This window comes from Solanum stenotomum, unplaced genomic scaffold (genome assembly GCF_019186545.1).
Source record: "Solanum stenotomum isolate F172 unplaced genomic scaffold, ASM1918654v1 scaffold222, whole genome shotgun sequence".
Lineage (NCBI taxonomy): Eukaryota > Viridiplantae > Streptophyta > Magnoliopsida > Solanales > Solanaceae > Solanum > Solanum stenotomum.
This window is the reverse complement of record NW_026026899.1, coordinates 27,751-41,323: the sequence shown is the minus strand read 5'-3', so window position 1 is coordinate 41,323 and position 13,573 is coordinate 27,751. Positions and strand designations below refer to the sequence as shown.

General features: G+C 29.0%; 1 protein-coding gene across 1 annotated transcript; it reads left to right on the top strand.

The window, feature by feature from the left end:
• The first annotated feature begins 3,323 nt into the window (after positions 1 to 3,323).
• LOC125851103 (copal-8-ol diphosphate hydratase, chloroplastic-like) lies at positions 3,324 to 12,563 on the top strand. The gene is made up of 15 exons (XM_049530892.1): positions 3,324 to 3,429; positions 3,546 to 3,620; positions 4,430 to 4,491; positions 5,138 to 5,438; positions 6,526 to 6,709; positions 7,558 to 7,772; positions 8,327 to 8,447; positions 8,556 to 8,671; positions 9,026 to 9,252; positions 9,432 to 9,547; positions 9,962 to 10,060; positions 10,759 to 10,995; positions 11,450 to 11,564; positions 11,708 to 11,869; positions 12,298 to 12,563. The coding sequence occupies exons 1-15, from the start codon at positions 3,324 to 3,326 to the stop codon at positions 12,490 to 12,492; spliced, it is 2,331 nt and encodes a 776-aa protein (XP_049386849.1). The 3' UTR covers positions 12,493 to 12,563.
• Positions 12,564 to 13,573: the final 1,010 nt, after the last annotated feature.

Genomic DNA, 13,573 nt, shown 5'->3' with positions numbered 1-13,573 from the left:
ATAAATAAGCTAAACTTTTAATGGATGTGGCATAGATGAGCTTTTTCTCAAAGTTTAATGACATATTTGAACCTTTTTCCTTTTAAAAAATGATTCAATTAATGACATGATCGAATCATAATTGACCACGATTTTGTAAAACGGAAACAATTTTTAGTTAACAAATAATGGCATGGCTAGACCTTTTCTCAAATGGAAATGTCATAGATGAGCCAAACTGTTAATTGATGGTATAGATGAGCTTTTTCTCAAAGTTTGATGGCATATTTGAGTCTTTTTTCCTTGTTAAAAAGGTCCAAAAATTACAAAGAACAGTCATACAATTATGTCTAAGTTTTGGCTATATGTTATCTCTTCTCTCATGATCTCCCTTCTATGTTCTAGTATTTCATCTCCTTCCGATTATCTTCTTGTTATGTTATTCTCTCCTTGGTTAGTGTTGCTATATATTACCTTGTTATTCGAATTCTAAATTATAATTCGAGTTTAATAAAGATAAAAATTTATGTGTTTGTGTTGAAAATTGGTTTGTCACAAGGCTTATTGGTCCAAATTCTTCATCATGCCTAAGAAGGTATTGCAAGCTATTGAATCATACTGTAGAAGTTTTAACTGATTTGGGACCAATATTATCACCAAAAGGGCTCTCATTTCTTGGGGAAAATATGTAAATGACTTCTAAGAAGGGGTTGGCATGGTAGGGAAATCGGCATTTTTAATATTCCATATTATGATATTTGATATGCATTTTTAAAAAGTTTAGTATTAGCTATGATATTTGACATTTATAAAAAATATCAAAATATCGAATATCTTACCAAAATATATAGTTACATATAAAATTCACATATATGTAATTATATAAATATAAAACTAGTAACTAATTAATTACATGTTAAAATTTTGGTATGATAATTTAATCCTAAGTCAATAGGGGGACTACTAATTTAAGGGATCATTGGTTGGGAACAAGTTATTCCGAAATTAATTGTTTCAGAATAAGTTATTCCACCATATATATTGGATACTTTATTCCATCACTAAGGTATAAATGTTGGGATAAATAATTTTATAACTGCTCAATACCTCCAACCAAATACTCCCTCTGTCCCTAATTACTTGTCCATTTTTGAATTGACACACCTATTAAGAAAACAATTATTGACATAATGAGTTCACCATTTTGCTCCTATTAATTATGAAGTGGATGAATTAAAAACTTACGATTTTCAAAAAGTTCTACCTTTTTCAAAGTAATTAATTGAGGATATAATAGGTAAAAAAATTTGTCCTTTCTTGATTTGTCAAAATGGACAAATAATTAGGGACAGCTAAAAAAGGAAAAGTGGATAAGTAATTAGGGACCGGGAAGTGCTAAATGGCCAGAAAATTTGGCCAGAATTTGGCCACAAAATTAAAAAAATTATAATATTTTTTTTATTTTAAAATAAACTGAGTTTTTCCCTTTTTTAGTTAAAAAGTATTAAAGTTAAAAGGCAAAAATGTTTAAAACGGTAAAATAGCATAGATAAAATATCATTCTGGCCATATTCAGGCCAAATTTTTTGGCCAAAAATTTTTTTCCATTAAAATAATCCTACATTTTATTCCGGACGATTCCTAAAATTTGGAAATAAGGCAGCAATTCTAAGCACATGTTGGAATCTAGCTCAATCTTAAAGCACAATCTTGGGCAGAATTTAGGGTTCCAATGCAAGTTTGATGTTAGAGTTTTAACATTATAGAAGACATACAATTTTTTGGAGATTGGGCTGGGTGTGTTGTCTAGCTTCCTGTGTAAATAAATATGTTAGTTAGTGATTAATGGAAAACTATAATTACCAAAATAAATAAATAAATAAAATAAATAAATATATATATATATATATATATGACGCCTTCTATCTCATATTATATATAATCTATCATGTTTCTCTTTATAGGTCTTTATTAAGAAAAAATATTAATTACGAATTTTTTCTAAAATTATTTTATCCTTATTTATGTCATAAGATATAATCTCAATTCATTAAATATTTATTTTATTGAGGTAATTGTAGTTTTCAAGAACAATTACTATCTAGGATAAAATGAAAATAATAATAATTAATTTTGTCCATTTATTGAAAACTTGACTTTAAAGAGAACACTAAATGAGGATACAAAGATAAACTTACCTAGTTTCTTAAGAAATATGAAATAAAAAATGACGACAACTAAATAAAAACGAGGAGTATATGTATACATATTTCATAGCTTGTTAGATTCTATACGGCTTGCGGCCCATCACTACTCATAGCAGGGACGAATTTATACTAATAGGTTTGTTTGGTACGAGGAATAAGGAATAATTAATTTTGAAATTAATGTTAGGATGAATTTATTACATATTTCGTAGAAATATAATTGTAGGATAACTTATTTTGCTATTAATGTAACGAGGAGTTTATTTCATGTTTCGTAGAAATAAAATTATGGGATAACTTATTTTGAGATTAGTTATTCGAGAATTGTAGTATTATTTTTATCTCACATTGAAAATAGGATAACAATCCTAGTCTCCTAGAACAACTAATCCCAAAATATATTGTTCTTGTAAATGATATGCATATACCCTCCGTCATATTTTCGGGACATTGGTGCTCTTGCCGTGTAAAAACTAGAGCATATATGCCCTTCACTCTAACAGACTAAATAGGGACACGTGGCGTAATCTTATCCATCGATATGATATTTAATAAATATCGGGTTGGTGGATATTAGATTATCACATGTATATGTCCGTTAGTATAAATGGTAAATATGCTCTAGTTTTTGAACTGGAGGGACACCAATGTCCCAAAAGTATGACAGAGGGTATCTGCAGGCGTTTGAATGAAACCTAAAGACTCACAAGTTAGATAGTAATTTTGAACATAGGTAGGTGTTTGAATGAAACCTCGACAAGTTGAAGGGCTAAAATAATAAATCGATGCAAATACAAATACTCCCTCTGTCCCTAATTACTTGTCCACTTTTGAATTGACACACCTATTAAGAAAATAATTAATGGCATAATAAGTTTACCATTTTACCCCTATTAATTATGAAGTGGATGAAAAGTTCTACATTTTTCAAAATAATTAGTCATTTAATTGAAGGTATAATAGATAAAAAGAATTTGTCCTTTCTTGATTTGTCAAAATGGACAAGTAATTAGGGACAACTATAAAAGGAAAAGTGGACAAGTAATTAGGGACAGAGAGAGTATTTATTAAGCAGTTAGACTCTATATAAATAAGCATGCACCATTTCCATAAAATAAAATAAAACTAAATAAAAAAATGCTGGTAATTACATCCAATTACAGACTTTCTTGCCATATTCATCAACTAAAGAGTCCTAACTTGCTGTCGACTCATCAAGCTGAATTTAAAATATATGGATCTAGTAAGTTTTATTTTATACTTATCATATTTAATTTATCTATTTCCTTCGTTTTAATTTATTTATGTTATATTTTTACACAACAAAAGACATTGTCTTTTTATTTGGTGTATTTACAGGAAATTGGCTATTCCAAACTGAAGGCATACTCCCACTTCGTCTCAATTGTGCACCTAATGATGCAAGCTATTTTGGTATGAACATTTTATTGAGATTTTGGAATATTTTAAGAGGCAAATCTAAAATATGAAATTTATGATTTCTAATAATGATCTTATATTAATAATAACTGAATTGACAATTAAATATTTATCTATTTTTCGTCATCAATCACCAAGAAAGAATCCAATGCTCTACGGAGGTGCGGAGGATATTTTTGAAATTTTAATATCTTTGTTCAATAAAAGATTATTTTTTTTTTAAATAAGTGAGATTCAACGTAGATAAAAGACAAGAGAGAGTTGCTCGGATGGTAAGCAACCCTCACTTCCAACCCAAAGGTTGTGAGTTCGAGTTAGCAAGGGAGCAAAAGGGGTGGGAGCTCCTAGGAAGGATTTAAAAAAGAAAGAAAACGTAGATAAAATATTGATAACATTATCAAACATTTGTCAATAAGAAATTTGTCGTTTTCTTCGGACAGACTAAAAGGGAAAATGTGACACATAATTAATTGAGACATAAAAAATGTGTAAGATCACTTTTATTTTAACGGAAATTAATTAACAACAATAATAACTTTTTTTTTTAGCTCAAGTCATTTCTCCCTAAATAAAAGTTTAACAACAATAATAACTTAATTGCTGCTAAATATGTTTTTTAATAACAATTAACACTCTTTGTAAATGTACTTTAAATCTATAGTGATATTAGATGCAATGACAATTAACTAATGCTGATAAATATTTTGACACTTTTTATATTTGATATTTATAGTTTATAACAACAAAGCAATTTCTTTTTTCTATATGAGCTACACCTTCTTTTTTTTAAAATTAATTTGCAGGTTACGTCAGTGATTTAAAATCTGATCAGTCCAACAAGTATGAAGAGAAGGATATTCAGGTGGTAAGAAATTTATTACACTCAAATTTAATTTATGGTCATCATATAATTTAAAGCTTATTTGGTGTGACGAACGTTAGTTTCTATGAAAAAAAAATAGTTTTTTCAAGAATTTTTTTTTTTGGTATTTGATAATGAGTGAAAAATATTATTTTAAAAAATATTAACGATAATTAACAATAATATTAGCAAATTAGGCAGTATTTTGATGAAACTTTTGAGTGTTAAAAAATGATAATAATGTTTAAATATTAGTGGGGTAAGCAATATGAGTGTAATATTAGTAAATGCAAATGTATGCAATATGCAAATAATTATCAAGAAAATGTTAAAGCCTTTACCGGTACTAATTAATTGTCATTATATTTAATATCACTATAGGTATTAGCTGCATTTACAAAGAGTGCTAAAATGTATTTAATATTAGTAAGTGCTAAAAATTATGCTAATGTCGTTAATCAATTGTCGCTAAAAATCTTTTTTGGCATACTGAATATTATATTTGTTAAATCAAATTATAAATAAACTATAATTGTCTCAAACAATAGAGAAAAATTATTTTTGTAAATTCAATTATTATTATATATTAATTTGAAAATTATTTTAGAAACTCATGACTTTTAAATTTTGAATCCGTCTTTGAATACAGATAAACAATTTGAGAGAAGAGATAAAAAATATGTTGAATTCCATGGGAGATGGAAGGTCAAGTGTGTCACCCTATGACACAGCTTGGGTTTCCTTTATTGAAGACAGTAATACTAATATTAATGGAACAAGCAAGAGGCCCCTATTTCCATCTTGTCTTAAATGGATTATAGACAATCAACTTGATGATGGTTCATGGGGAGAAGAGCTTGTTTTTTGCATATATGATAGACTCTTGAATACACTTGCATGTGTGGTTGCATTAACCTTATGGAACACTTGCCTTCATAAAAGAAACAAAGGTGAACTTAAAACTTATATTTAATTTGTTCATATGATACTTCCTCCATTTTAATTTATTTATTTGATTTTGATTTGATTCAAAATTTATAATAGATTAAAGGTTATGTACTCATTCCATTCACTTTTACTTGTTCGTTTTACTAAAAATACTTATCAAGAGAAAACATATTTTTTTCATGTTTTAGCATTAAGATTGATTGTTTATTTTATTTAAAATTATTTTTCAAGATCTAAAATTATGCATCAATTAATATATGTTTTATGGTAAAATATTTATAGCATGTTTAATCAAACTTCTAAAATCAACTTATATTTTAAAAATCATTTTTTCTAAAATGTATTTAAAAATATAATTTTAATGAGAAATAATTTGTGTTCGGCCAATAAATTTTGAAAAACACATTTAAGCAACAATTAATGTTTAATCAAGCTTCTTAAAAGTGCCTTTAAATGTATTTTTTCTTTAAAATACCTTTTAGAGGGGAAAACTTACTTTTCTTTAACTTTTGAAAAACAATTTCTGTTACTCTTAAAAACATTATTTTCTTTTAAAAACTTGGCCAAACAGGCTATTATCATATTAATTAATCATTACTTTCTCCGTCCAATAATACTTGTCTATTATACTAAAAATACATGTCCAACAATACATGTCTACTTTATGAAATTCATGGATAATTTTATACTTAGTTCCTAATTTACCCTTATCATTAATTATTCCCTATTACATTTTTCAAGACATTGTATTTATTATATTTAAAGGGTGATATAGTAAAATTACCCTTCTATTTATAGTTTCTTAAGGGGTGTGTCAAGTCAATAGTGGACAACTATTATTGGACAGATGGAGTATTTCTTAATAGACATGTAAAGTCTAAAATGGATAAGTAAAAGTGATTCGTGAGAGTAAAATATACCAAAATGTCATTTGATCTTGTGACCTTAAAGATGTCATGTGGAAAGTTGAAATTAATGAATTGTAAAAAAAAAAAAAAAGAGAAAACATTATTTCGAAAATGAACTCAAAAAAAAGGTAAGACAAACAAATTGAATACTTATTTAACATGTGCCATTCTTGTTCTTTAGGAGTGATGTTTATCAAAGAGAACTTAAGGAAGCTAGAGGGAGGGGAAGTTGAAAACATGACTAGTGGATTTGATTTTGTGTTTCCTTCACTCCTTGAGAAAGCTCAACAATTAGACATTGACATTCCACATGATGCACCTGTCTTAAAGGATATTTATGCAAGGAGAGAAGTAAAGTTTACAAGGTAAAATGATTGACTATTCATTTAAAGTGGCGGAATTAGATTTTGAAAGTTCATAAATTATAATTTTAATATGTTTTAAGTTATTGAATTCTAAATAAATAGTTAAAATATAATTAATGTATTTTTATCTGAACTAAACCTATTGAGTGCGACTAAACACATAGCTGACACGCTAGTCTAGCCTCATAATATATATGCGTAGAAAATATAATACGTTTTACTTTATTTAATATGGGGATCATCGTAATAATTGAAAAATAAAATATTTTTTAAGTAATAATAGTATCCTTTCTTATTTATTTTGTTGCCCCATTTATATCCTGAAGATTAACATGAATTCATATTATTATTCCTATATTTATTTTTTTCATTCCTCTTTCACTATTTTTATTCTCTTATTATTGAATATTATAAAGTTTTCCAAACGGTCAAACTTTCTGCATTTTACACAATTAATTATTGTATGTTTATAAAGAGACCAAATTTATCTTTTGGTGTCTTCTTCAAATTTCGAGTATTTCAATATTATTATATCAACTTATTAATTCAGTGCAACATTATTTCGATATAATTACATCAATTTCTCAAATTCTTGATCCAAATTTTATTATACTTTAAATTATATTTTTTTACTGAAAATTTATATTGCTTACATTTTACTTCATAAGGTCTGCACATGTTCTATTCTCTCCAGACCTCATTTATAATTTTACACTTAGTATGTTATTATTATTCAATTTATATATGTCACTTAGAAAAAAAAATCTATTTATGAAATTTGATATTATGCCTCCAATCTTATTGATACTGACACTCATTATTTATTGATATACATCTCTATCTTGTAGATTTCCTAAAGATCTCATCCATACCATTCCAACAATAGTATTGTTTTCATTAGAAGGATTAAGGGACTTGGACTGGCAAAGGCTTTTGAAGCTTCAAATCGAGGATGGCTCATTCTTAACATCCCCATCATCTACTGCCATTGCATTTATGGAAACAAATGATGACAAGTGCTTGACATTTCTTCAAAATGTTGTTCAAAAGTTCAATGGAGGAGGTACAATGCTTTTTTGGTGATTCATTATCTTTTGATTTCTAAACTGGACATCTATTTTTTAATAGAGAGAAGTATTGAAAACATTCTTAAATTTGCCGTGAATTATTAATGTTATCCCTGAATTATAGACAGCCTTAAAATGACTAACTCTATATAAATACACCCCTGATCTTGCAATATGAGTGAAATGCACCCCTAAGTTTTCGCCAAGTTTAAGGGTGTTTTCAACACTTTTCTCGGCTATTTATTAAGAGTCTCATGCTCCTACAAGAGATTGAGACCGGCCACTTGCTATGTTATGTTGCATATCGGGGGTATGTCTAAGTTTAGTTAGTCAAGTAGAGAGGTGTTTTTAAGGCTGTCAATAATTCAGGAACGAAACTAATAATTTGTGTCAAGTTCAAAAAAAAAATTTCAATACTTCTTTCTATTTTAATATAATGGACCAAAAAAATGGATCGAGGGAGTTGTTATAGAAGAATAAAAACTCTAATACAAGTGTAACAATAAACAAGAAGCAAACTAATGAACTTTTTTCTTGTATGTATGTTTAGTTCCATGTAGTTACCCAGTTGACATACAAGCAAGACTTTGGGCAATTGATCGATTACAACGCCTAGGAATCTCTTATTATTTTGAGGAAGAAACTAAGGACCTTTTAGAATATGTTTTCAGGTAAAATATAAGGTGTGTTCATTACAAAAAAAAATATTTTTTTGGTACCAAAGTTCTTCTTCATTTTCTTGTGACAATTGTCTAATTTTGTTCTTGAGCCATATATAGATATTGGGACAAGGAGAATGGATTTTTTTCATCAAGGAATTCAAATATATGTGATGTTGATACTACCTGCATGGCTATTAGGTTACTGAGGCTACATGGGTTTGATGTTAGTCCAGGCAAGTCAATGCAAAATAAGTACTATTCCTTCTGTTCTAATTTATGTTGCGGTGTTTGTGTGCATGCACGAAGTTTAAGAAATAAAAAAAAATGAAATTTATGATTTAAAGCAAGATAGAGACCGAAATGAGTTGTGGTGCAGTGGTGAGACTACTTTACCCTTAATCAGAGGTCTCAGATTCGATCCTTGAGTATGGAGAAAATCTTGTTATTGGAAGCGCCAACCCGAACGGGCCCTGTAGTGCGTGATCAGAATTTAGTCAGGACTCCAATGCGGGCTCCAAACACCGAGTGAAAAACCAAAAATATTTAGCATTTATTGATGGCTTAATCCAATTTCTTATTTGTCATAGATGTGCTAAACAAGTTCAAAGATGGTGATGAATTCTTTTGCCTAAGAGGTGAATCCAACAAGTCAGCAACAGTTATGTTTAATCTCTATAGATGTTCTCAAGCTTTATTCCCTGGAGAAATGATTCTTGAAGAGGCAAAGAATTTTACATACAATTTCTTGCACCAATATCTTGCAAACAATCAATCCAAAGACAAATGGGTTATAGCTAAGGACATCCCTGGGGAGGTAAGCTCAAAACTCTTCGAAAATGTCAACAAATTCGTATCAGATCCTTCAAAAGTATAATATATTTTTAAAGACTTTGATATGAGTGTAACAACATTTTAGAAAATTCTGAGCGACATAACTAATTTTTACATTGAATAATTCACGAAATTATATGTTGTCAAAACATTTGTTCATAGATACAATATGCACTAGAATTTCAATGGTATGCTAGTTTACCTCGAGTGGAATCTAGGCTATACATTGATCAATATGGTGGAGCAAATGAAATTTGGATCGGCAAGACATTATACAGGTATATGTATACCTCCTTAAATATGTTTATACATATATAATATATGATTTCTAGTCAATTTAAATTGTCTCAGTGGTGGAGCCAGAAATGTAGGTCAGAATGCAAATTTCACTCCAATTTTGAGTATGCATGCACAAGTAAGCATTTAAACTTGTATAAAATTGAATAAGTAGATACACATATCCTACATGGCATAATACACGTAGGATGCCACATAGGACACAAAATTGCCATGTAGGGTGTCATGTAGGATGAATGTGTCTATTTGTTCAATTTTACGCAAGTTTAAGTGCCTACTTGTGTACACCCAAAGTTAATAGGTCATAGTTATCAGTTGACGTCAAGTTAATGGTCATGTTTATGTATTATGCCAATAAGATGTGTCAATTGTTTATATTTTGCCTATTCATGTAGAATGCCAGATGTGAGCAACAATGTTTATTTAGAAGCTGCAAAACTAGATTACAACAGATGTCAAAGTCAACATCGCTTAGAATGGCTGATTATGCAAGAGTAAGCATCCACTTAGAAACTTTTGTTTGATATATAAGCAAGGATATATAGTCTCTGTGTTTTAATTTGTTTATCTGGTTTTAATTTGATACGGAGTTCAAGAAAGTAAAAAAGACTTTTGAATCTGTGGTCTTAAACTAAATATGTAGAATGTATTAAAATGTCATTTAATCTTGTGGTCTTAAACATGTAATGTAGAAAATTAGAAGTAAATAGTTGTCAAAAAATAAAAGAGACATTCTTTTCTAAAACATACTAAAAAAGAAAGTAAGACAAACAAATCGAAAAGCAGGACGTACAGATCGAGCGGATTGTTTTAGCATTGGATTTTTCACCAGTTACATGTGTTAGAGTGGGTTAAAGTCTTACATTAATTGGGGAATGAATTGACAATTTGTTTATATAGACAATCCTCACCTCATGTAGTAGCTAACTTTTGAAAGATTGAGTGAGACTCATGTGTCATATCTTTACTACAAGAGTGATTTTGACAACGATAAAATATTGCCAAGTCAGGTAAGTGGTCGGAAGTATCACTTGAGTATACACTACAACAAAAATAACTTTTAGCCGAATAAATAGACACAGTAATAAAGAGTGCTAAAAACTGAGTCACAATTTCTATTGCAAAATAAAGAAACATATTTTTTTTTTGTGTAATTTCTATTAGTTGAGTGACTTTATGAGTCGATGAATAGGTGGTTTGAGAAGTGCAACTTTGAACAATTTGGAATAAGCAAAAAGGAAGTCCTAGTTTCTTATTTCTTAGCTGCTTCAAGTATATTTGAGGTGGAGAAGTCAAGACAACGACTTGCATGGGCTAAATCTTGTATACTATGTAAGATGATTACATCTTACATAAATAAAGAGGCTACAACTTGGAATTCATTGTTGATGGAGTTCAAGAACTATAGTGACATGAGTAGAAAAAAAAGGTATTTATATATCTCTCCATCTTGGTCCTTTAAATTTCAATTTTATGGTTCTTGATTTTAGAACAAAAAGATTCACCTCCTAATAATTAGGTTTTAAATTTCAATACGAAAAAGGGTCAAGAATGTCCTAGAACTATACAGAATTGAATAAAAATATCTTGAGTTAGTAGTTTGGTAAAAAAATACCCCTTCTATATAATATAATTTAAGGGCATTTTGAGCCTTTTTCGAAATTCAATATGTGATACATATTTGATGATTTTTTTAAATACTAATATATAATTAATTTTGACTTCTATTTTGTCCTCGAGTCTGTGCATGAAAATCACTTATAGAAGTTGTTTTTGGAAACAAATTTACAAAATATATATTGCAAGTTGCACAATTATGCATTATTTGACTTGGATTATATATATCAAAACTTAGCTTTGACAAGTTAATTTTTTTGTTGCAGTAATGAGACAAAAGAAATCATAGTTCTCAATAATCTTTGTCAATTTTTGCACCAACTTGCAAAAGAAACTTATCAAGACCTAGGCAAAGACATCCATCACCAACTACACAATGTTGTGAGTATACAAGGATTCCTTTTAATGTATCTTATATTATAATTACATTCATCATTAACTTTATCCATTTGTATTTGATTTGACAAAAAATTTAAAATCTTTAATTAAATATTTTTGCTTGTTTTTTTTTCTTTTGAATGTAGTGGGAAGAGTGGTTGGAGGAAAACAATACTACCTGTCAAGAAGCAGCAGTGCTGCTAGTGCAAACAATTAATCTTTCTTCTGGCCATATGACACATGATGAGATATTATCCAAGCACACCAATAAAGTCTGTCACATGCTTAATGAGTTCCAAAATGACCAGGTTATAAATCATTATAATCATAACTTTCTGCTTCTGGTTCAAGTTAGTTATATCAGACTTATTTAATGTGATTTATTTTTCTATGCGACTTGCAAGTTATTACAATATAGTGAAATTACTATGTGTGCGTTCAAAGAATAGCGACCGCAAAGTTCCTTTAATTTTCATTAAAAAAAAATTAGCAAATCACATATTAGGTTGGATTTAAAAATTCTCTTTATAAAATTTAAAATGGTATAATGTGGATATTATGTAAGGTTAGTGATTAATGTAACTTCCTAGTACTTATTTTTGTTTGGACCAGATTTAACATTTACTCATATAAGCATGGTTGAGTTATTTTTGCATTCCAAAAATTAGTTTTGTAAATTTAAGTGTACTTATAAAGTAAAAAATTGAATGATAAACATTTCTTTTTCTATTTGTAGATTTCAAATTCCTCAAAGGCCAGAGACATTGAATTTCACATGCAAGCTCTTGTAAAGTTAGTGTTCAGTAACACCTCCTCAAACAACATTAAACAAACATTCTTTGCAGTTGTTAAGACTTTTTATTACACTGCACATGTTAGTGAGGAAACAATCAACCATCACATATCCAAAGTGCTTTTTCAGAAAGCCTAGTAACACCTCAAGCACCAGATAGAAGATCAGAAAAAGGAATAGAGTCACCCTATGGATGAAAGATTGTGTGATGTTTATGAAGGAGCATATAGTCTTGACAAGTATGTGTCATACGTGTAACACCTCGCAAATTCTATATATTAAGGATTCAAATCATTCGTCGTGAACGTATTTAATTGGATCGGGTGATATTCTACTTGTACATATGTGTTAAGGTTCATTCTTAAGTGTATCAAAGTATAAGGGTAAACTTCAAATAACCATAATATAAAGAGTTTGGTGACCCACTATCACGTCCCGAGCCTACACCCTGGACGTGGCCGACACTCAAGAATCATTGTTGGTTCCCAAGTGAATTTCTGGCATGGCTGACTGCTTAGCGAAAGACTTACACAAGCATTTATAGTTTTAAATAACTGATCAGGGAAAACTTTTAAATCAAATACTGTCTGAACTATCTGAGAATACTTAATATAAATAGTAATAGTTTAGCAAAATATTTGAAAAAAAATATCTAGAGACTCTTTAATATTGTCTATTTATAAATCCTCTACTATTTTAAGATAAACGTCGGGACAAGACCACAACAATTTTTTTCCGATTTCACTCAAGGTTTTCATTTAAAATCTGTGGAATTAAAGCAGCAGACCTAACTTATTTATTGTACATTATATTAGTACTGCCAATCTTTAATGGAGTGGGTCTTCTGAAATTATTAGACAAAATACTTAAAAGACGTATTTAAATTTGGCCTAAATTATATATTTAAATTATCATTTTATTTGTTTCTTTGAAATTTGTTAGTCTTTATCCTCTAGATATTTATGTGATAAAAGAGTATAGCTACACTTTATTTTAGATGCGTAGCGATAAATAAAAATGAAAAATCAACACCAAAGTAAGTACATCTTTTTGGCATACGTGGTCTCCAAAACATCTCCTACATGAAGTGAAGTCACGGAGTGAGCCACGTAAGTCAAAAGGTGTACAAAATTAGTTTAGTTAAGTTTTATCTCTGGAATTCTGGTCATAGTCTAGGGGTACTTATGCCTTACATAGTCATATACAATGATTATGTTAG

Bases quoted from the DNA above. Each gene is read 5' to 3' on its own strand.
- LOC125851103 (XM_049530892.1), top strand. From the start codon at position 3,324: ATGCTGGTAATTACATCCAATTACAGACTTTCTTGCCATATTCATCAA. The intron at 5,439-6,525 runs GTGAACTTAAAA...CTTGTTCTTTAG, and splicing joins CCTTCATAAAAGAAACAAAG to GAGTGATGTTTATCAAAGAG. The intron at 10,996-11,449 runs GTATTTATATAT...TTTTTGTTGCAG, and splicing joins GACATGAGTAGAAAAAAAAG to TAATGAGACAAAAGAAATCA.